Here is a 24437-nt window from a genome sequence, read left to right on the forward strand (position 1 = left end):
TTGTAATGAACACGTTGCAAACATTTTTAAAATATATTATCAATCGCATTGACTTAAGAGAACGGTTATGAACTCCATTTTAACTGGTCTGCCTGCGACATGAGATTTTTCACAGAGCCTCTAAATGGAAGATAATGTTCTTTTAATCATCACTGTAAAATGTGCTAATTGCAGCAACACACTGAGGTTTTTTAAAAATTTTTTAACTGAAATTTGTGCCACACTGCTTCAAAATGGATTCTAAAACCCAGAAGAGAGGAATGTGAATGTGGCCAAGTTTGCAATAATATATTGCAATAATAATAATGCAGGATAGAAACAATAACTGAAACAATTAATGTTTTTTCTCATGAAATCTATTCTTCCAGGAGACTGATTTTTAAAATTATATCTAGTCGGAGTAATTAAGCAAAGAAATTTAATTGATGAGGGACCTGCATGCACTTTAAATGTTGATTATTAACAGCAGGGTTTGCGCTAGTGCTCCAGTTTCCTCTTACAGTTCAAAAACATACTCGTAGGTTAATTGTCTTTTGGGAAAATTGGCTCTGGTGTGAGTGGTTGAATGTTTTTGTGTGTGTGTGCCCTGAGATGGACTGGCATCCTGCCCAGGGTGTACCCCACTTTTGATCCCTTGCTTGCTGGGATAGACTCTGGCTCCCACCATCAATCGTGAACTAGATGAAATGGCTTGAAAATGGATGGATATTAACAGCAGGTCTGTGGATTAAGGGCAAAAATCAAGCATTTACCCTGCCATAAAGTTCACAGATATAATTATGCTATCACTGCACATGTTGTCTAAAATAAATGGACTAAAATACAATCTACAGTATTAAGGTGTTAGGTTCATGGTGGTTCTAAAATAATGGAAGCAAACAAGAATCAGACCCAAGATGTCTCTTACTGATTCAATTTCTGGAGTGAGTTTTGACTGAACACCTCATCAGTACATTCCCTGCCACTGAATCAGTCCACAGTAGAATTAGTCATTTCAGCTCTGTGCACTCATAGCTCTCAGGTAGAATAACAATCTTCCACACTAAGTCCCGAATCTAACTGTATCTAATTTTAGCTCATCATTGCACTGACCTCGGCCAATCTGTACAAATAATTTAGACTTCTTAGACACAATCAGGAGTTACACAATATCTATGGCAGGAGTATCAACAATTTAATCAAAGCCTCTGCTAGTATTGTCTACCATTGTAACAACTTTGTTCTTAATACTGCTTTGTAAGAGATACTGTAAATGATCGCAAAATCACAAGGTAAACTATACATGAGCAGCCAATATGAAGTGTTGTAGCACCCGATCCATCACATTTACCAATCAAATCCAATTGACACAATATCAGGTGTTTCCTGTCATTGACTTAATTTGTGACTCCCTACATATCCACAAACATAAAAGCTTTTGTAGACAATATAGATCTTGCAGGGGTAGCAGTGGCTAACATTTCAGTTTAAAAACATCATAAAATTGATTCTGCATAAAAAGAAGGAAAAGAAAAGAGCGAAAAGACTTTTGATAGCAGTAGAACAGGAGAGCAGAGATGTGTGTGAGGGGGTGTCTTCAATGAGAAACACAAAGCCTGATCACCGACACCCTAGGTTTCTTTAATTAAAATCACTAAATCAGATTCCCTTGAACACCATCTTTCTTCCTGAGTAATGGTGGAGTTCTGCACTCTCTGGAAAGCTACAAAACCCAGCTTCCTAATTAACATTTTGACACACATTATCTAGTAATGCTGTAGCCTCAGTGGAAACTGCTGTGTAGAGGCCAGAATAAACTCTTTCAGTGCAGACTGTGTTGTTAAAGTAAACACATTTTTTGCTGTCATTATTATATACCAAATTGTGAATTTAGGACCAGTGGAAGGGATGTGTCCAAAAACAAGTCTGCAAGCAAAACCACCATATGGTGGTGTGGCCAAAAAACCATCAATCTCTTCGAAAATGTTTGGGAGGTGAAGAGAATATGCACTAATTTAAGGAACAAATCGCTGAACCCTCACTCACTGGAAAGTTGACTGGAAAGAAAATTCACCTGCCAGCGTTTGGCAAATCAATGCTTTCTGTCATCTTGCTCTGTGGTCGCCACTATTCTTGTGATTTCTCTAATAGGATGTCACCTATTGCACACCTCCAATGAGACTTCTTTCTTTTGCTGCTCTTCAGAATTCACTTAGTTACAGATTAAATTCAACAGGATCTATTATGGAATTAAGGGGCTAATCACCTGGACCTCTTCATATCAAAAGGCATAAGCCATAAGATGATTAGACTGGAATCCCAGAGGTAAAAAAGTAGAGAAAAGTGTGTGTTTTTTGTTTCATCTTTAAATCAAGTCAGGGAAAAGGAGAAAGCAGAAAAAATAGTTATTTGGGTTTTAAAGTTCCATCGCTATTTAAAAAGATAAAATACATTATTCTTTCTAACATGAGGTCTCTAAGAATGATTACTGATTTTTGATCTGCCATTCCTAATCCATATAGGGTCACATTGTTCAAATAGACATACAGTAAAAGGCTTCTGATTTATATCTAATGAATATTTAAGCAGGAGTATGCTGACAGAGGGTTTTGCAACTTCTATACCATTTGTACTTTTCATTTTACCCAGATGAAGAAGGACTACTGTTCAAAATGACCTACAGTATATGGGTTTTAACCCATATAAACACAGGGAACAACACAATACAGTACCTTTCTTTTCTTGTATGCTGTTTGTGTGTCGAGGCTGGAAAATTGGGAGCTTCTTCTATGTGTTCTGCTCCATCCTGCATTTTAAAAGTCTCAGTGCAATCAATACTTTGTCTGACATGAGTGATTTGTCAGGGATGTATTATTTTTGCTCTCCTGTTCTCCAACGGCTTAGCGCGAGGAGCGCTTAGTGAAAATGCACGCTGAGCTTCCCGTGGCAATTACTGCTTTCAACGTTCATCATCCTACCAGCATGAGGCCATTTGAACCAAGACAGTCTTTTTTTTGCTATCCTCTTGCTCTGAGATTCTCTCTTCTGGGCTTCTAAGCCCTGAAATTCAACAGGGTTCAATAAGGCCAATTAGATATAGGCTGGGCAGGAATCCATGGCAACAGTAACTACACAACCCGACAATTCTCATATCCTAGACTGAAATGCTGAGCGACTGTGGGAAGCATCGGTAATTCTGCCACACACTGCTTGTGCAGGAGCCCAAGAATAATCAGAATATTCTATATCAATGAGTGTGCTTTATAAAGGTCTTTTCTGTTACTGTACAGTATGTAGGCTAATCCAGTTATTTAAAGGGAAGGCAACCTGAGCTATTCCATTTATGTTTAAAAAGCAAAGTATTAGGAATCATGATATTTAAATCAAGGGATGGCATATTAATAATATTTATAATTGCTTACACTTATATAGCGCTTTTCTGGACACTCCCCTCCACCACCACCAATGTGCAGCATCCACCTGGATAATGCGACAGCAGCCATATTGCGCCAGAACGCTCACCAAACATCAGTCATCAGTGGGGAGGAGAGCAGAGTAATGAAGCCAATTCATAGGTGGGGATTATCTGGAGGCCATGATTGGTAAGGGCCAATGGGAAATTTGGCCAGGACGCCGGGGTTACACCCCTACTCTTTTCGAGAAATGCCCTGGGATTTTTAATGACCACACAGAGTCAGGATCTCGGTTTTACGTCTCATCCGAAGGACGGCGACTATTTACAGTACAGTGTCCCCCTCACTATACTGGGGCATTAGAACCCACACAGACCGCAGGGTGAGCGCCCCCTGCTGGCCCCACTAACACCACTTACACCAGCAACCTTAGTTTTTCCCAGGAGGTCTCCCATCCAGGTACTGACCAGGCTCACACCTGCTTAGCTTCAGTGGGCTACCAGTTGTGAGTTGCAGAGTGATATGGCTGCTGGTTTAAAATTGTGGCATGAAGGAGTATGGGTTTATTTAAATTATTGTGTCCAATTTTGGTCACCACATTTTAGAAAAGACGTTGCTGCTCTGGGTTCAGTCCAGGGAAGGGCTACCTGAAACATTCTGTGGCTTCACAGAATATTTTACACTGACAGGCTGAAGGAACTGAGCCTTTTCAGCCAAGAGCAGACTCAGATTAAGAGCGGAACTGACTCGAGTATTCGAAACCCTCAAAGAAACTAACAAAGCCAACCCAGTGCATTTCTACAGAATAAACAGTGAAACATGAACTATATTGAAGTGCGTATAAAACTAAGATCAGGAGGCCATTCTTTATGCAAAGTGTTGTGGGAGTGCAAATTAAGCAACGTAGTTATGTTGCTGATGTTGAAACCTTGTCTTCTTTTATGAAATACTGTATCTAGATGAGATCCTTGAATCAATTAGCTGCAAACTACCAAACAGACTAGATGGACTGCATGACCTCCTTTCATTTGTAACCCTTCTTATGCTCCTATGGCTAGGTGCCCAAGTAATTCACTAAAAAACACATTACTTAATTCCAAAGTGGTGGAAATAAATGAATAAAAGCCATCTCGATTTGTTTTGCACTGAAGCATTAGTTGAACTGCTTTGTGGGTCTGAAAACATTCACTTTATCAATGTCATCACATCACTTTCAATAACCACAATTCAGGGTCACAGTGGCCCAGAGCTTGTCCTGAAAAGCACTGGACCCAAGACAGGATACACCCTGGAGAGGATGCCAGTCCATTACAGGGCTGATGGACACACACATACAAGGGCCGATCTTACAGAAACCAATTAACCCGCCAGTACAGTATGTCTTTGGATTGTGGGAGGAAACCAGAGCACCCACAGGAAACCCATGCAAACACAGGGTGAACATGAAATACCCCATGCAGATAGCAACCCTCTTGAACACAGGGAGAACGAACAGATAGCACCCCAGGTCCAGAACTGAACCCAGAGCCCCAGCATTGCGAGGCAGCAATGCTAACCACTGTGCCACTGTGCTGCCATGTTCATTCTAAATGACTACATACTCCCTTAAAGTTTAAGTGAACCTTTGTAGAAGTGGTTGCAGCATTCCAGGAGTTGTAGTCCATGTAGAACTCCTCTGCTCGTGTAAAATGTGCAGAGATTGTTCTGCGAGGCCCAAAGCCCCAAGAATGTTGCACCATGGTCCCATTATCTTTTGTACTGTACTGATTGTACAATCTAGTCATTGTACTGATCCAGACTCTTGGATCACATTGTGCTGTGGGCTGTAGGAAGCTGTTGCATTACTAGATACTGCCCTGTGGAATGGACAGGAGCCCTGTGGTGACTGGTAGAAGATGTAGCACATGGGGGAACAGCTCCATTCCTGAAGGGGCCAGAAGATTTAAGGTTTTCCCTCCACCTGAGTCCTTAATTGCCTAATTGAACCCATTGTTTGTTGAAGCCTCTCTTTACTCTTATGACTCTGTAGGTTTAAACCCCACAGGACTGGGTTTAAGACCCTTAAAGACCGAAGCTGAGCTCCACTGGTGTAGTTGTGCAAATAAGCCAGAATAGGAGGAGAGAACTGAAGGAGGGGTGTACGACACCACATATACTGTATAGGGTAAAACATAGTTTGCTGACACTCTTCTATTTCCCAAGACTTACAAGTGTCATCGGCCCACTTGTTAACCCCATGCCTGGGTATTAACAAGAAGACTGTGTAGCATGCTGCTTTCTATGGGGAACTCCCCTAAATGGTATACTGGCACAAAAAGGGAACACGTCATTCATTGTGGGGATGTGCTGCAGCTGAGTCAGGAACAGAGAAACTTTCCTCTGGTCCAGATCTGGTACAGATACTGTACATGTAGCAGTGGGTTCTGCCTTGTGATCTGGGCCTTTCCACAACCCTGCATCAAGCCTGTGCGTAATGCTAAAGATGTGGGTTTGATCCCTGGAGCAGTCAGCTTTAATGTTACTATGTACAGTATATAGTACCTTTTGCTAGCACAGTAACGTGACTGGTATGCAGTCACAAAGTTTCTCATTACCTTTGTTTCCCAGAACACAGAAATATATTGCACTCATCAACTCTGAGCATGCAACAACCAAATGAATTTCAATGTAGCGGACATACCAAAATAATTCACCTGAGTTTTTGGCCTTGTTATCCACTCTTACTGCAGTAACATCTCAGGGGCATTTAGCTGTTTCAGACTTTTGACACAAATGCATCTTATTTTAAACCTCCTCCCACAAATGCCAGACATTCCAGTTTAAGTTATTTTTTAATTAAACTGCTCTCCCGATTGTTAAATTTAAAGCAGTTATGTGTCATGAAAATTGAGTCATCCATTGAGTTTTTGTTGTCGTCTGCTGTTCATTTCTATTCACTTGCAATATCGGAATTGACAAATTTTGCAAACGCTTCTACTTGCTGGTTGAGATCAAAGTAATTGCATTTCTCTAACAGCACTCCAAAGCTCCATGAACTTCCCACTGTGTTCCAGTGTCCTCCTCTGTAAGAGAGGCTGGCCTAATCCTTCAGTTTCTGCTCTTTTCCTCACACTGCTGTTCAACAGCACTTTTATTAAACAAACACTGTAGGACACTGCAGTTTCCAGTGAACAAACCTTCCAAGGTCAACTTTGGGCTTCAGTTTTTTCACTAAGATAAACACTTTTTCAATTCAATTTTTTACTTTTACACCAGAGATGTGTTATCTAGTCTGCTTAATGCTACAGAAACCAGGATGAGCTCTGGTCCAATGAGCTTCTGTGGTTCAGAAGCCTTACACATGAGAAGAAAGAGGTAAGAATACTTTGGTTACCTTTAATGTGTTACAGCTCCTCCCCAGCAAACAGGATTTTCACGATGTGACTGTCACACACTTTAACAGACCAGTGCATATTAAATGTTAATAGCTCAGGTGAAGTGTACTGGAATTTGTGTCACACAGTATACCACAGATATACCACTGCTGTTAGGCTTTAGTGGTTAATTTGTTTATTCCAAAGAAGATTCACAGAGCAAAAGTGCACATTTTTGCGCACTGTTTTTGTAAGAAGGTGGTCCTTTGTCACAAACAACTGTAACAGGAATTTTTAAAAAGTTTTTTTAAAAAGTTTTCTTCCCCTCAGCTCAGGAGTCTATACAAACGACCTTAAAGTATTAAACTTTTTTTCCCCTTTTTATATTTATTTCAATGTGTGACATTTTTATTGAGAGATGTTTTATGAGTGAATATACCTCAAGAAATGTCTGTCACGTACAGTACCTGCAAGGTCTCTTACAAAAGCACCTGACTTCCTGAAAGGTACTAATAATGTCAGCCCAAAGGACTCCTTCAAGCTTGACATAGGAGAATGAGAAAGCATGAAGAAATTACACAGAAGTGCATTTGGGACTGAAAACAAGAAACTCTGTTACACAGTCACAGGTACTAAAGTTGACTCATTATGATTAATGCACAAAATATGCAAAATGCACAAAATAGACCACACAGTTCCATCTTTTTCGTCACCTGTCTTATGTAGTTATCTTCTGTGTCCTGTACAGGCCACACTGTTGTGAAGCACATAGATGGTTTTGCACATAGATGTGAACAATGCCATAAGCAAATCTTTATTTTTTTTCTTTTTACCACCATTATTTAGATTTGTAGCATTTAATGTTTTTTTTCCAGGCAAGAGCCATCAACATTCATGTTTACATGACGAATGGCAAAAAGATTATACTGACAGAAGAGGAAAATCATTTTAATGTATCCCCTCAGCATGTAGATGTGCAACAATGTTCTGCCTGTTTATTAGAAAAAAAAGATTATTATAGCTGATCAGCAGATATGTTGCATACAGTGAGTAACATTGATGTTTTAAATCCTTAGCATCTGAACATAAGAAGGGTGGCAATGGAAAAGAGCTCATTCTGCAGTAGTAGAACAGGACTTCTTTTTCTAATAGTAGAGCTAACACAAAATGATCAGACATCATACTACTGTACATGTGCACGCTGAGGCAGCTCTTTCAGCAATAGAGGTTTAGCATGTGCACTAAACTACACAAATCAAGTGTCACAGTTTCACTGAGGTCTCTGATTATTGACACCAATACCTAGATAACCAACAGGTCATCTACTACTGGACAGTGAGATGCAGCTGAGGCAACAGCGACTCACTGATCGACCTCATGCTGCTTTTGACCCCCATTCAATGAAAAAGGTCAGTTTGGTCAGTCTCTTTTTCTTGTAGCTGTTGATGTTCAGATAATTTAAGATCAAAGAATTGAACAGGGTGATTTGAAGGGTTAGATTTACAAAAAGTGGATTTGCAGTTTTCAGAATTTCATACATCCACTTTTAATAATTGCTTTATCCTTAGAGGACCAGATGGACCAGAGACTAATCTGGCAGGCAAAGAGATCCAGTCAGGTCAAAAAGTTATATAGTTACGTTTGTCCATGAAATTCTGTACAGTGCTGATATTGGTTACAGTCTTGGGCCAATACTAGGCTGATGGACTTGATTATATTCAAATCTAATAAAGAAACAACTGATATTGCCCAGTGCTGGCTGGTTATCTAAAGAGACGTTGTTGATATTTCCATCAACATCTTTTCACAGAGTGCAATACTTTTCAATAGACATGTGCAAGAGCGACATGACACTCTCTAAATTAAAAAATAAATAAAACCAAAGCCGATGGTTCTAAAAATCTTTAGTAAAAAAATGGTTTAGTTATTTTCACGTTCAAATCTGAAATCTTAATTTAAGCCTTATTGGAGCAGAGTTATGAATCATATGATTTGTGATTTCTGGCACAGAAATATAATTCCTCCTCAATTTTAAGATTAATTTCACAATGCCTTACCCCTTAAGCACCTTCAGGAAGAAAGAGAGAATTTTTAAAGTTGGAAAACTGAGGGCTTACGTTTTAGGTTTGTACTGAAATCTATTGATGTTTCAAACTAATATTTTAGCTTCAAAATGACTGCTATTATTTATAAATCAAGAACATCCCTCACCATCTTCTGAAATGCAAAATGAGTACTGTGCTGTCTTTTTGTCAACTTTTCTTAAAGCGGACTGGAAGCTTTGTCACCAGCTGACATGTTTAATCCACTTTTTCTGTGCTAGCAAAGGTTTTCCATGCCTTTGCTTTCACTTTTTCTAAGGAAACAAGAATCTGCTGGAGAATGGGACTGCTTTAAAAAAAATCTCATAGAATGTGCAAATTCTATCAAAAGATGTTTATAGCATCTATTGCTCTCTGTGATAGCGCCCCCCAGAGCCCAGGTAAGAGGCTTGCAATTGGGTCCTCAGATCTCCGGACTTATGAAATGTAAAATCCAAGTGTGAGCCATTAAAAAAATAATTTAACTTAGAAATATCTAAGATTTAAACACATCTCAAATGACAGCAAAGCTTACTAGGTATCTATACTGTATATATTGCTCTTTAGGTGGCCAAAGAATGAAGTTGCTGGGCACCTTGTTTTTGTTAGTATTATTTTATTCCACCTCAATCTGTAGCATTGTTTCTAAAATGCATACCAATTGGTGAACAAATGTTATGCACTGATTTGACATAAGTCTCATATTTTGCACTCAGCCACTGATCATTGCAGGATACAGACTCTGATTTAACCACAGAACCATTGGGGATAGTTTACATTAGACAGAACCAGGAGGTTAACAGTTTTATTAATGTCTTGTAAGTGTTTTGAAATTGAAGGAGGACACAGCTTAATTTTCAGTCACTGCTAGGAGTAATATTTATGCTTTCATTTATATGAACACTCACGGATTTCTCCTTCTTATTGCCCGGTTGCATTTTCTCTCTGCATTCATTCATATTCTAATGATCTTATACACCACAAAATCTTAACATTACTCAAAAACACTGGCATTGGAGTAGCCTATATTCTATTTTATTTTCATATCAAAGGGATTTATTTCTTTTGACTTACTAATTTACCATGTTATCAATTAATTGATAATTACTAAATAATTGATTATTCCTGTGGGGACTCCACAGCAAACATTTAAAAATGTTGCACACATTTTCTTCATGTTCTGCACACAAGATTCTCAAAAGTTCTGCATACAGTGTTTTGTTTGTTGAAACAGCAACATAATCATGCTAGTTTCAATAATTCCATTCACCTATTTCAAATTACTTAGTTCAAAAAGCCAGTGATGAGATTCCTGTACGAAAATGACTGAGGAGAAGTAACACATTATTATGTAATTTGAAAATGTCATTGATATATCTGTTTGACATGCAGAGGGCTTTACCAAATTCATTAACTTTTTTTGTTTCGGAAATGTCACGGTCATAACATTTCAGAATGACTTAGTTCTGCTTATTCTTAAATTTCATGGTGTTGGAACAAATCATGAACATGGATTTAACAATAGCAAAGTAGTTTTAAATCTTGAAATATAACAATAGCAGATGTTTGTGAAATACTTGTTTCATATGTAATGCAGAGGTTTGGGAATTGCTGGTTATCAATTCCAGTCCTTTCTTGCTGAAAGTGGCTGAATGCAAACACGACACTTTTTGCATTGGAGTGCTTTCTTGGTAAATGTGTCTCAGGCACGGCTCTGGATGTTAAACAGACTATTTGGCTAATTAAGGTTTAAGCAAAGTTAATGTCATTTGTCCGCAGCTCCTGACAAAATCACAGCTTTGCATATTATCAGAGAAACACTGTACCCAGTTTAAGGCAATACAAAAAAGGAGGATGCACATCTACAGTAAGTGCTCTTGGTGAGTGTGCCACAAAATGTTGCCTCTGACACTCACTGCTTTGCAAACGATCATGTGAGGTACAGTACATGAGGATTAGCAACCAAATGTTCCAGGTGAGACCATTTTATAAAGAATAGCAGTACTGCGAGAGAAATATTTGTATTATTTATATTTACTGCCCAGACATATGTCTTTGCTCCTTTATTTACCTAATTTTGTAAATATCAGAAGCATTGACACCTGCAAACTTTTTAATAATCCTGCTGGTTCCTTTAAAAAACATTTTTTTGTGTGTTCTCCATGAAAGTTGAGAGTTTACAGAAGTTTTCAGCTTCTTCGGGGCTTCATTAGTACCACAAGTATTGTGGTATTGAGCTGTCTGCTCTAAATGGTGTTATTTAACAGAACTTCTGAAGGAGGTCTAATCTTGCACTTCCACTTTCCTGCATATAAATACTCCCTGACTGCTGACAGCTCTTTGCCCCCCTTCCTCCACCACAACTTTACCCCTACAACTGCCTCTCTGGCTCATTCCTCGTAATGAGGGAGATAAGACAGGGCTGATCTTTGGCCAGAGCTGTCATTTCCTCAGACAGGCACACTACTGCCAAAGTATTATGTAAGCTATGCCTTTATATTTGTCAGCGTATTTGATCATTATTACAATTTTACTAAACTGTAAAGTGAAGTGTAGGTTAGGCAAACTACAGCCATCTTTGATCAAGAGTCACCACACAATGGTGCACAATTTATCGAACTCTAACTGAGTGAGGTGAATTTAAGTTGGCCAGAGAATCCTGCACAACATAACATCCTCTGGCTTCTTGGATGCCAATGAATTTCCAGTATTATCAATGAGAGCCACATAAATCTTTCCTCAAATGCCTTAACTCTGCCTATAACACTGTGGGGCCCCTAGTGTGATGACAAGTTAGATGGCCACATTTCAGAAGACACTCATGGTGTCTTCTCTGCAGGTTCAAAGGTTGTAGTTGTTAAGAATTCATGATTCCAAAACACAAGAGGTATAAAACAGAAGGCAATTGTGGACAATTTAAGAAATTTATAAAGATTCGTGTTCTGCTCACAGGGGAGCAAGTCTCATTATGAAAATAACATGCTACTCTGTGGAAATGGAAGCTTTTATGCTGCACACAAGAAACATCCAAACAAAATGATTTTAAAATCACTGAAGCCCTTGTGTATAAGATAAATCCTTCTCTTTTTCTAATTCAGCTTGGCAGTTCAACCTACTCTGCACCTCTTCCCACTGCAAGTGTTCGTTAACATCACTTCCAGAATTTTTCCCAAATTCGATTGCTGCCAAGCAATGGAAATATTCCAGCTCTGTGGAATATAAAAACAAACTGAAATGATCGTGGTTCAAGAGCAAGGGTTTAGCCAAGTGGACACAACGTCCCACATTAGATTCTAAGTGAAGCAAGGAAGCAAAGCCATTGACAGTGAGAAAGCCATGCAAGGGCAGGCCAGCAGCGGAGAGCGAAACGGGTACATCAATGAAGATGAACGAACAGCACGGGGCACAGGCAATGGGACACAGAGACGGCACAGAACCACGCAAAGAACCGATGACCGAAACAGGGTGAGAGTAGGAATACAGGAGGAGAAGTGCAGAACCAAAAGGGGTGAAAAAAAACAACAACTAGATCCCAGCAGGAACAAAAAAAATACCCCCCAAATCAAAATGTAACTCCAAAAATGTCAGGAACAGGAATTTAGCTTCACCAAAAGATGAAGGTAAGGTGTTTTATTGGGTATTCCTACATTGCACTCCAAATTCTAGCAGGAGTGTGTCTCTTTTTGCCCTTCCAGGCAGGGGTTCTCCGAATAGTAGCTGATTTAGTGGTTGGGCACAAGTTCTGATAATGGAATGGGAGAAATCTAAGCAGATTTGTTTTACTTTGTACATTGCCACCCTGTTTAATAACCCACAACCGACAGAAAATGTTGTTGCTCCAGGAATTCTTACCACATTCTAAGCTGAACAAATGACCCTTATTAGCAGAGCATGTGGTGAGAGGAATCAGTATTCAGCTCTGTGGTACGCCAAGTGCTGAGAAGGCCGGCTGGCAACACAATCTAGCATCTATCTAAGCCTGCCTGCTGCACACTCCAGTAGGCACCTCTGGCAGCATGTTCTAACACTGATTCACTGTAGTTTCCTCCAGACGTTGATTCTCAACGTCCTGGATTGGTTTCTTTTAATTAAGTTAAACTTATTTTCAATTATATTAGTCAAACGTCAAACTGAATAGAGAAAAGCTGAGAAACATCTGGGCTACTGTGCCACTTCAGTCTGTACAGCAAATGACCACAAGGTCCCATTGGACATCAGGGTTGAGCTTCAGCCCAAAATCAGAAAAACTATGAAATGCCGAGAGTAAAACATTTTGTAAATCTGATGAGTTGTTTCTTGGGATACTAGCCTTTTTAATGCAGGCAGTGATTATTATTTGGTATGCTCACCAATAGACATTTACTGTACTGAATTGCAAATTGTGAGTGGAACAGATTTATTCACGATAATGAGGTACACAAATGGAACTTTGACCAAAATAAATCACTAGACTCAAAAGCATGGCAAATAGCTAATATATCTAAGCTACGCAGAAAACACTGCACTTCATTCTATATTAAATGTTCTGAAAGATCTCATCCCAGATAATATTGCAATGCTCATTCTGGGTGTATTCAGTTTATTCACGTTAATGACCCTTCCTGTGCATTTATCTACTTTGGTCTATTACTGTAAATAGGCTGATTTTTTTATATGTTACATGACATGGTAAGAAATGCAGGTACAGTATGGCAGCCTTTTTTTTACAAAGAATCACTTTTGAGACTGGATCTTTATGATTTACAGCAATTGGGTAAAGTAAAAGCTTTTTCGCTTTTCTCCCTGTTGCTTGCTTGAATGTCTATGTGCCTTAAGGCAACACTGCTGCTAAAAAGGGAAACCCGAAATCACTCCAGTGTTTATAACAACAAGGCTGCACAAATGTAAAGGAAAATGGAAGACTGCAACTAGAGACAGTTTCATACTAAATAAAGAACTGCATGAATCAGATCCAGATGGGACAGAAAGAGAAATGTGTTTCTGTGCGGAAACAGCAAAGGGACATATTAATACCCTAACAGTGCAGAGGAAGCATACGCTGAACAAGCTGTTATACAACAGATCATTTATGAAATAAACACGGAACACGCGGAGAGTGGAGGAGTGAAAGTTTGGAATATTCCAAAACCACATTGCTGGTTTTATGCGATGAAATTCCTTTACAGACCACAGTAGTAGGACTTAGCTGTGATCCCAGAGCACCGGATAGGAGGGCTGGCAATGTACACAGTAAAACCACCATCTCTGACAGCATCAGAGTATCAGATTTACGCTAAAATCATTAATCACTGCACTAGTGATGGCCCCACACACAATCTGTTGCAAATTCCTTTTTTATGATGAGTGGAATTCATAAATCATTACAGTTACCCTGAACAGAAACATACCTGATTATCTGTTTCTAATTAATCAGGTTTTCTTTCTGCACTGATCAGTCAAAATCTGCTACCTGCCAACACCCCAGAAGCAAATTTGTGAGACACTAAAGCACTGTATGAACTGCATGCGAATTTCTTTTTTTGCATCAGAATCTGCAATTACACAGATTCCCCTATCATTAAATTACAAGGCTGAATGCTTCCTGTATATAGATAATCCTTCCAAAAATCAACATTATTTTAGTTAAATATTAACTACAATACTTGGTTTCACACTTCTTCATCATGATTTGTAGACAATTATTCCCTGCATTATTAGTGCACAGTCTGCTGAGAACATGCTGAATAGACCAGAGGAATTACTTTTAAACCGTAACTAAAATGTACTGCAATGTACAGGAACCCGTAAACTTACTTTGAAGTGCTAAATGAAACAAAAAATATATTATTCAGTTTTGACACTGACGTAGTGAAAGTAACTTTAAAAGTAAATTGCAACAGGTAGCAGACAGGACCTTTTTGTGCAACATTAAGGAAGACCCCTGTTGATGGACTGAGAGTTCTACCACTCCAAGACTTTCACATTGACCACACTGCTCTGAGAAAGACTCAAGAGTGCTGTGAGGAACATGTCCCCTAAGACAGCCATAATGACAGTGCTTAAGGATGAAAAATAAAGATATAAAATCAATTTTCTGCAAATCTTTGGAGATTAAAAAAATTAATTGGAAAACTTAAAAGAACCCCTGAACAAAGATCATAGGACTCTGCCTTTCCACCCCCCTTCAGACCTGATATTCCTCGTTTCAGCCATTTCGGTTCACCGAGCACAATGAAGAAATTTTCTCGTTTTTCGTACTCTTCCGCGTCTACTATTTTGACCATTATGGTCTTCCTGCAGTGACACGAGAAAATAAAACAAGACAGAGAGAAAAGTGAATAAATGAGAAAAAGAAGCAAAGTGCAGGCTGTTGCGTCTTTTTTGAGAGACAGAGAGCCGCTGTCTCAAACCCCATGAGCACTTGCACAGTTGTTTCCCCATCGACAGCAGGCAGACCTCCAACCTTCAGCCCAGAAAGCCATTAGTGAGAGGCAGAGACAGCAACACTACCCCCCTCCCACTCCTCTGTCACATGGCTGGTCCTTTCAGGGGAAGACAACTGCCAAAGATTCATGATTTCTGCACCATTTCGGAAAAGAGAAGAGATAGGGTAGGAGCAGAGATCAACGCTGAACCTTTCTACCTGGGCTGTACATTCTATACAGTAGGCTTCACATCGTGGTTTTACTGATTCCTTACCTAAACCACATCAGTGATCAGGGTTGTTTTTAGCAACATGTTTGTCTACAGATGCAGTGTCATGTGCTACAGTTGCAGAAGCAATGTGTTCAGCAATATTGAGGGACAGAAAGTTTGCAAGCGTGAAACTACATTCTTTAACCTCTCGTACTGAGAATTGGAAAAGATGGATACCTCACTACCTCGTCAGGGCCAAAACTCAACTTTTTCAGCGAAGCTGGAAAGGGTCCCGATTACTCATTGTCATCAAAGATCCTGATGGCACTTTTCCAGAGCTCGAGTTCCAGCCCTGATTATCTACCTAAATTGCAGGTCAGTATTTCTCAATCTTGTGCAGTAATTTTCTCCTCTGATTTTTAACTGGCCAAGTAAAACCCTGCTTCACCACCATATCTGCTGAGTAGCAGAACTGCTGGGGCAGAATGCGAGCCTTCTCTATCAGCAAGGCACTCTGAGATTGTTTGGGATGTCCTAAATGTCATTGCTATAATTAATAACTATAACAAATTATTGGGGAAATTATATTATAAATGGTTCAGATTTATAATATCAAATTAAATTAAAGCAGAATGTGTATCTAAAAAATTTTTTTTTGAAGAAATGTAAGCAAGTTAAATAATTTATTAATTGATGCGCTTTAAAATACTGCTACCACAAAGGAGATTGTGATTAATATACTAGTATTTCACAGAACTTTGTTTCACTCATAGACAGGGCAAAAAAAATGTGTTTTCATTACATCATTCTATTCTGGATTAACAGCGCAGACGAGATTTATGATTTAGAACCAATTTCATTTCATCCTCAGAGGCCTACAGGGTATCATACACTCCAATGACCATAGTTTATGTACTACAGTATGTATTCCTCAAGAACTTTCTCTGACTCCTGTGCAGGCTCGGCCTGTGTCCTAGTCATTGGCTTTGCTTATTTGGTAAAGAAAAACCTCACACATTTTTAATCTGTGCTCGTAATGTAAAATCTTTGACTTTTCTCTTCCATCCGTCTGTTCTTGTAGGTGAGCATGAGCCTATCTTGGCAAGTAATGGGCACAAGGTGGAATGGGTTCACCAGTCCTCTGTAGGGCACACACCGACACAGACACAGACACAGGCATGCACCCACTCTCAGCAGGAATAACTTTCCCAGAAGCCAATGAACCTACAGTACATTTGGGAGGAAAAAGGAGCGCCCGGAGGAAGCCCAGGCAAATAGGGGGAGAACATACAAACTCCAAGCAGACAGAACTAGAGGTCCAGAATTCAACCCAGGTCTCCGGTGCAGTGAGGTATACTGTAGTAGCAATGTTAATCACTGATCTGACTTTCTCTTGTAGAGCTCAAATTCTCTTGACAACAAACTGTTGCAATGTTCTGGAAAAATGTCAGCTTTGTGGACGACCAGCCGTAGATGAACTTACAGATCTCCCTGACACTATGCCGAACAACCCAGCAGCTGGGTCTCTGTGACACCATCAGGCTCTTTTTAACCATTATTTCACTAAGATATCCTATTAAGATCAAAGGAGGAAGCTGGAAAACAATGTTGTTACTGAATTGAGGCGAGGGGCTGTTGAGCAGCTTTGACGTTCTAGCCTATTTGTTTACTTACTCAGGGCGCTGTGTTAGGATAGTAGGATGTTTGACATTAACTGTTAAGAGGACCTTCAACAGTCAGGGGTGGTAAGGAAAATGTTTGTAGGGCTAAAAGGTAGTTATGCACTCTTCCTGGTGACCATACAGTATGTCTACTTTAATTTCACTAAGGTAAAAGGCCATAACTGTTACTTAGACTTTCAGTATAAATTGTATATTAACCACTATCCCTTAAAACTTTCAGTTAATAGTGCTTTCTTCCAGATTTGTCTTTTGTCTGATGATGATCTACTGGTTAGGCTTTTTTAAATCCAGGGTTCCACATCACCGACAACACACCCTCTTTGACAATGTGAAATAAATCACATTTCTATTTAACAAATTTTGTACACTGCGTCATGTCTTAAAAGATATGTTTTATTAAAGGTATTACATTTTGCATAACAGGTCTAACTGCATATCCAATTAAGTGTGAAAGAATTTAAGCAAGAGTGTATTTAAGCAAGTTTTCTTCCGTTGAACCAATATGAACTAATTCTATAAACAACCACAAATACTGACCTGATGATGTGGTCAACTGTAACCAATATGATGTAAAGAAAACTTCATTTTTATGCGTTTTCTTCAATACCATAAAACCTAAGCAGGCAATACTAGATTGTGGCCATTTGCTTTCAAATGTCTACACTACTGTAGATTATCTGTTTTAATGCCACTCACAGACATTATTCTAGCAATTTGGTCTACAAAATATTAAACATTGCCTAATTCTTTTTACTGAAGAGAAAATTTCACCATCTTCAGATCCAAACATCAGATACATTTGGCTAAATGTAATATATACAGACTTAACAATGGGCACTTACAAGGACCACAGCAAATCGGAGATAACAATAAACCTAACCAGCAAGTGTATGGAAGGTGGGAGGAAACTGGAACACCTGTTGAAAACCTACACAGATGTAGGGATAACATGCAGACTCCACACAGAAGGTACTCAATCTGGAGTCAAACCCAGGACCCAAGAGTTGTAAGCCAGTTAGGAAAAAAGTTGGTGTCACTTAATTCTAAACATGAGATTGTGCATTATACATGTATACAAAAAATAATATAGTATTTTATAATGATAAAACTTCTATCATAAATGTGTGTTTGTAACATTAAAAATAATAACCTACTTTGTATTTTAATACCTACTGTAGTTGGCTATATATAAACCAATACAGTATATATTTTCCTGAAAAACAGGCAATATTATGAATCTGTCATCCACCTAACTTACCCTGTGACAAATGCTCCATTTCAAATAATGCCAGGTTGCTGATATTTGATTTATTACACTAGCAGTGGATAATGGCTGCAGGAGTGCTGCAATTGTAATGATAGAGTGGTCCCTTTTGCAGAATCCATAAGAAGAGTTCCCTTGCCAGGTGATTAGAATGGTCCAAAGGAAGGTGAAGTTGCTGTCACACTTGTATTAAATATTTGTCTGTAAACTGGTCTTGTAAGGCTATTTAAACAGATACACAAGCTAACTGCCCCTGTCTCAGGGGCAGTTTTGAAAAGCAAAAGCGGAGCATGTGGATCTAGGAGGTGAAATTGATCAGCACCGCTGCTGGTGTTCTTTTTTACCACAAGGGAGGCATTAGTTTGGAATTTCTGTTGGTGGGGGGGAGATGTGAGAGTCCTGTGATGTCTCCTATCCAGGTTGTGACTAGGCCTAGTTCTCCTTAATTCCTCATCACTGACGGGATCCGACTGGTCACTTACAAAAGTCCAAGCGCAGAGGGGAGCACATCTGGTCTCATAAACTCTACTAATCGGCCACGCTGAGGGTCATCCTGCAGAAACTGTTTCCATGTTAAGCTATCAGAATTACCTGACGGCTCTAAGCTTTCTTTCTGTCAATTCCATATTTTCATAAACGCCCCTTCAGAACACACTGGATGTCCATATGGTCTTATTTTGTCATTACAGATTTCACACTGAGACTGTGAATGAGAGCACATTGACTGATTGAGTCTTTATGCATACTGTACATTTACAATAAACAGAAGAAACGACCTCTTTATCTTCGCCCTAGGAAGTGTAGCTGTAATAATCTACTGTCAGCTTTTCTAAATTAACCTGATGGTAAATAATATCACCATGCAGGATGAAAGTTTCAAGACGTTAAGATCTGCTGTGCAGTGTACCACATTAGGAACTTCCAGCCACACCAGCATGCTTGTACATTCTGTGCCTTGCAGTTACAGCACTTCCTAGTTCCTAGTTTTTCCTGGGTTTGTGATCATTCAGTGTTGAACCTGCAGTATTTAAGACAGGATTTCTCTGCCGTGGCCTAATGTTTTCCAGGTCTTCTCACAAAATGACATTTCAATGAAAAGCTATATAGAAAATTTGAGGGAAACAGGGAGAAATCTAAGACATACTTTAGTAGTTTTGTCTTTAAAAGTCATTTTTTGACTGACCCAAATTATCTTAAACAAGAAGATACAGCCGGGAAGCATATATACTTGAATATTAATCACAATAGGTGTGAATGTACATCATATAGTCTTTTACAATACATGTTACTAATGTAATAATTGGTTTTTAGTGCAAACATGTAACAGTAAATTGGTGAGAATTCTTTGTATTTCTATAAGATTTTTCAAGAGTTCTCAAAGAGCTTTATACTGTATATAATATCCACTGCAGTGCAGCATCCATAATGTACCACTAGCCCCACTATATAGCACATCAGGTAGAGAAGTGAGTAACTGAAACTAAAGGCCACTTTTCATGAGCCCGAAGTGGAGGTTTGCTAGGACACTGGGATAAACCATGGTACATGGAAAAGTACCATGGGATGTTTCTTGATAAAGTATTAAGGATGGCAGTTTAATGTCTCATCTAAAGGATGACACTCCTACAGCACCCCCTACTGGTGTACCAACACTACTTACAACAACTACCCGGTTTTCCTTAGAGGCCTTCGTTCCCAGTACTGACCAGCCCAGCCTTGCTTAGCTTCTAGATCTGATGAGATCAACGAGAATATGGTAATAGTACTGCTGGAAGTGACGCTAATTAGTTGAGATCCCCTGCGATATTTTTTAAGTTATCATGAAAAAGCTGACATAGGTAGCTGACATATCAAGACATCTAAGAAGCAAGAAGCTTAGTTTGTCTTACTAGCAGCAATCCCAGGTCCAAGTGGGTCACATGTTGCCTCTCTTTTGTTGGAGCCAAGGCTGTAGATTGGGACAAATTCAAACATGCAGCTACAACGGCAGTAAAAATCAATTTACTGGATGTGTCTGATTATTAACTAATGAACTAAATTTAGACGTGCACACACTATCTTTGGCTTCCAGCGAGTGAGACGTGAAACTAAGTTGAAAGTACTATCTTTCAAAATCCTGCCATTATTTAAAATGTGTGTACTGTAGTTTATCTAGTAGAAATATTGCAGACAACACTACACAGCTGAGGTTGTTTTCTTAAGAAAAGTGTGAACAAGCCATTGTGATTTCCTGCATTTGCAAATGTTTCATCTATACCTCAATCAGCAATGGAAATAACGAGTGGGATGTATCCAGATATGGACAACAATAATTCTAAACTTGAGGCTCTCAAATCAAGACCCTTGTCTCTTCACTGCTCACCTACTACCTCTTCCTCTTTTGTCTCTGATTCCAATCCTGCAACCCGCAGACATCAGTACAGTACTAACCTGATAACCTTTCAGAGACTGCTCAATACCTTTTCCTGACTGCCCTGAAACCTACAGTACAGTTCCATCTCACAACTCTGCTCGATTTGTTTACTAGAAATGCTGTTATTTACTAGTTCAGGAGGAGGTCAGATTGCAGTCTTGCAATTCTGTTCTCCTTGATATGAATACTCACCAGCTGCTCAAAACTCTGTGCACATCTTTTTTATCACCCCTCCATCCACCCCAACTTCACTCTTTGCAGCTGCCTACTTGGTTAATTCCTCATAAGCAAGAAGGGTGCGACAGCTCTGACTTTCCTCAGTCAGGCAATTTAACACCTGTGTGTTAAGTTAACACTATTCCTTTATTTGTTGGCCCATTTTGTTATTAGAATTTAACCAAACTACCGAAAAGCATCTTACTATGCATTTGTCCTTTTTTCAGGTGATGAATTTGATATTTTTTGCTATTGTTCAACCATATAATTATCTTGCTTTTTATCTACAGCATTGCTTATTCTATCCCCTACACTTCTTATATCAGTAGGTCACAAAGTATCTCCTATCTTCATTCGATCGCTCTGGTTACTCTACTGTGTGATTTAGAAACAGTCACCTGTGAAATCCTTATTTTTCATTGCATAAACTGGGATTATTTTATGTAACTGAACTTGTTCTTGACTTTGTGGAAGTCTGGAATAAGATGTCAAGGACAGTATCCTGTCTTTTGTTTTCAAAAAATGACTGGAGGAGATCCTTGGATTAATGAGCTACTAGCAAACCTAATGAGCTAGAAAGACAGAATATCCTCCTCTTGTTTGAAAACATTCTTTAGTTGCTGCCTATAGTACAAAGTCCTCTGTTAAATAAAGAACAGTACATATATTGTACTTGTACTTGTACTTGCACGAGATTAAATAACTCTTCCAATGTCTTCTCTGCTTCTCTATAGTACTCTTTACTTCTCTATACTCTTTACTCTCATCTGTGCAGAGGATTAAAACTGCTTTAGACTCAATGCCAACTAAAGGCTTTACATATTCTCTCCTACCATTTCTGCAACATGTAACAGTATATTGTATTAGTGGTTTCTGCATGTAATAGTAACTAACTGTGTTCTGTACCAAAATGGAGCAGAGCTCACAGAATACTAGTATTGCAACAATAAATAATATACTGCATGACATTTAATAATGGGCTATAATTTTAATACAGTATTACTTTGTTTAAGATGGATTGGTGTTGTCTCATCCTTGAAATAATGAAGACTGATAACAATCACTAAAATTTTAACAACATAACTTAACAATATAATTATTTCATTGACAATCCATAAATCCTAGCCAATTAAAACAAACCTAAATCATCATTAAAACAAAATCTTTGATCGATGATGACTGTCATGGGCATGAAGCAATTTAAATAGAAACATATTTTTGAAAATCTAAAAAATAAAAACTGAAATAACACTGCTGACAAATGTTTTAAAATATGAACTATTTTAAAAAATAGTTGAAATATTAGCTTTGTCACAGACAGTGCATGTCCATATCAACTTGTAAATACTTAACAGGAAATTATTTGATGTTATATTTGATTTTATAATAAACTTTGTATTAGTATTTAATTCACAGATGTCTGACATTTTTATGTTTTATGTTATTTTTACTACAATTAGGATATATTCTAGATAGTGAATGAAAAAGATATATCCTTTTTGTTAGCTATCATTCTTTAAAAATGCAAAGATATCTATTCTTTCTTAAGACAGAGCAAATAAGCACCTAAGCCAATTGCTCACAAGCTTTTACAAATACATTTGATCCATCTTCAGGCTGTCGGACGGTTCCTGTATACAGCCAAACCAGATAACTAAATTACAAGAATGTTTACACTTTTTAAACAAATTGCATTTTCTATTTGAAACCTGTTTTGCTTAATACATGCAATTGTGTATCATTCACTAAAAGACTTAAGGAGACATTTTATACATTTCTCCTAATATACCTGTGATGTGAAGCTTTCTGATCTGTAGACAGAAATGCTGACCATTTTAGTTTACACAATAGGAGAATGTAGTTTCAATTACTGCCAAATATACAGTAATTGGTCAAAACCGCATATACTTCTATCTTTGTACTCACATACAGAAAAGCCTTGCAGACACTTGTTAAAAGCATTTTAAGAGGGTTGAAGTCTGAATTACCTTCTATACTGTATTTCAAGACACTTTTTTAGGAAATATATTCAACTAACTTTGCTATAACAAATCTAGAACTAAGAGCAACAATTATACTTAGAATAATCTTATTTTTCCTAGCATAAAAGAGCACTGGACGTCAAACACACTGACCCTACCCATGATCCCCGCTCGTCCACCCTCGTTTATTCCTGTACTGGTACACTCTAGCAGATTGCCAGCCCTACCTGCTGGGTCACACAGTACCATATTACCATCTAGGGGAGGAACCCTCCAAGTGACAGAGTATGGCAGAAGAGTGTTGTTGGGTGTCAAGCAGCAAGAGACAGAAGGGGAAAGGAAGAAGACAGCAGAGAGAGGAAGAAGAGTGTTAGCCTTCTGGGGGCAGCCCCTTACTGCACCTTTTTGCAAACTCATGTCCACCATTCGGGGCTCGGCCAGCTCCAGATAGAAGTTCTTGTTTTTCTCATACTCCTCGTCGTCAATAATTTTCACCTGAATTGTTTTGCTGTGAAAGCAGAGAAAGAAAAGAAAAGGGGGGAAAAGAAAGAAAAAAAACAAGAAGGTCACAAAGAGAAAACCAGGTAAAGTGCACGCGTGTTTCTGGAGAGAGGAGGGGGTGAAAGGGTCAAAGTGAAAGGTTAAAGGTCAAAGGTCAGCACCCCTCCTGTGATTACTTTGGAGCACACAGTCCTGAAAATTGCTCTCCTCCAAGCACATGTGGATAAGTGTTTCCTTGCTGTGCAATGAGAAAAGACAGACATTCACCCGTCTCCCTGCCATGACACGGCTTTGGGTTCTCTTCAAGCTTGCTCCTCAACACAGGGAGGAAAGGTGCAGCTGACCGTTTGGTAAAAGGAAAAGAGAAGGAAGTCACACTGCTCACAAGATTCATCATGCCCTGTGACAAAAGTGCAATTTAATATTCTACTTTTTAAATGTGAAAAATAAGGTTTCAGAAAACATACTGTATGCAGGCACACCAATGACCAAACCTGGAAAAGAAACTTGAATTACTTATTTAATCAAAACAACAAAATTGGACATCAACAAGCCATATAACAGCACCATAAAATGAGGTGTTGATCTGGTGCAGAATTCCCCATATGCTTCGGCACTCAACATCCCAACATCTCACATTTCCTGGACTTTGGAGGCACTTATTAGGCAGACACCTTAGAAGTTATTGACAAAAGCAATAGTCCAGCACATTAAAATCCATGCACACCGGATGGTATAATATGAGGAAACCCAAACTTCAGAAACTGCACAGGCACAAAGAAGACTAATATCACTAATATGAGTCTGTGTCATGTCAATAGCCAGATTTGATAGAATCCCCCTGTGATGGTGCAGTGTCACAAGGGAAGCTCCAGCGTAAGGCCTGGATTAGATGGTCTCTTTCTTCTAAGAACTCAGAAGTGACTCGTGTGACTTTC

General features: G+C 38.8%; 1 protein-coding gene across 1 annotated transcript in view; it reads right to left on the bottom strand.

Annotated features, from left to right (window-relative positions):
• Positions 1-24437, bottom strand: part of slc8a3 (solute carrier family 8 member 3) — a 137774-nt gene that overhangs the window by 16826 nt on the left and 96511 nt on the right. The window contains exon 3 of the mRNA XM_088925250.1: positions 23400-23506. Coding sequence (XP_088781376.1) covers positions 23400-23506 — 107 coding nt within the window. The remainder of the gene's footprint in view (positions 1-23399; positions 23507-24437) is intronic.

Source organism: Atractosteus spatula, chromosome 9 (genome assembly GCF_055471065.1).
Source record: "Atractosteus spatula isolate fAtrSpa1 chromosome 9, fAtrSpa1.hap1, whole genome shotgun sequence".
Lineage (NCBI taxonomy): Eukaryota > Metazoa > Chordata > Actinopteri > Semionotiformes > Lepisosteidae > Atractosteus > Atractosteus spatula.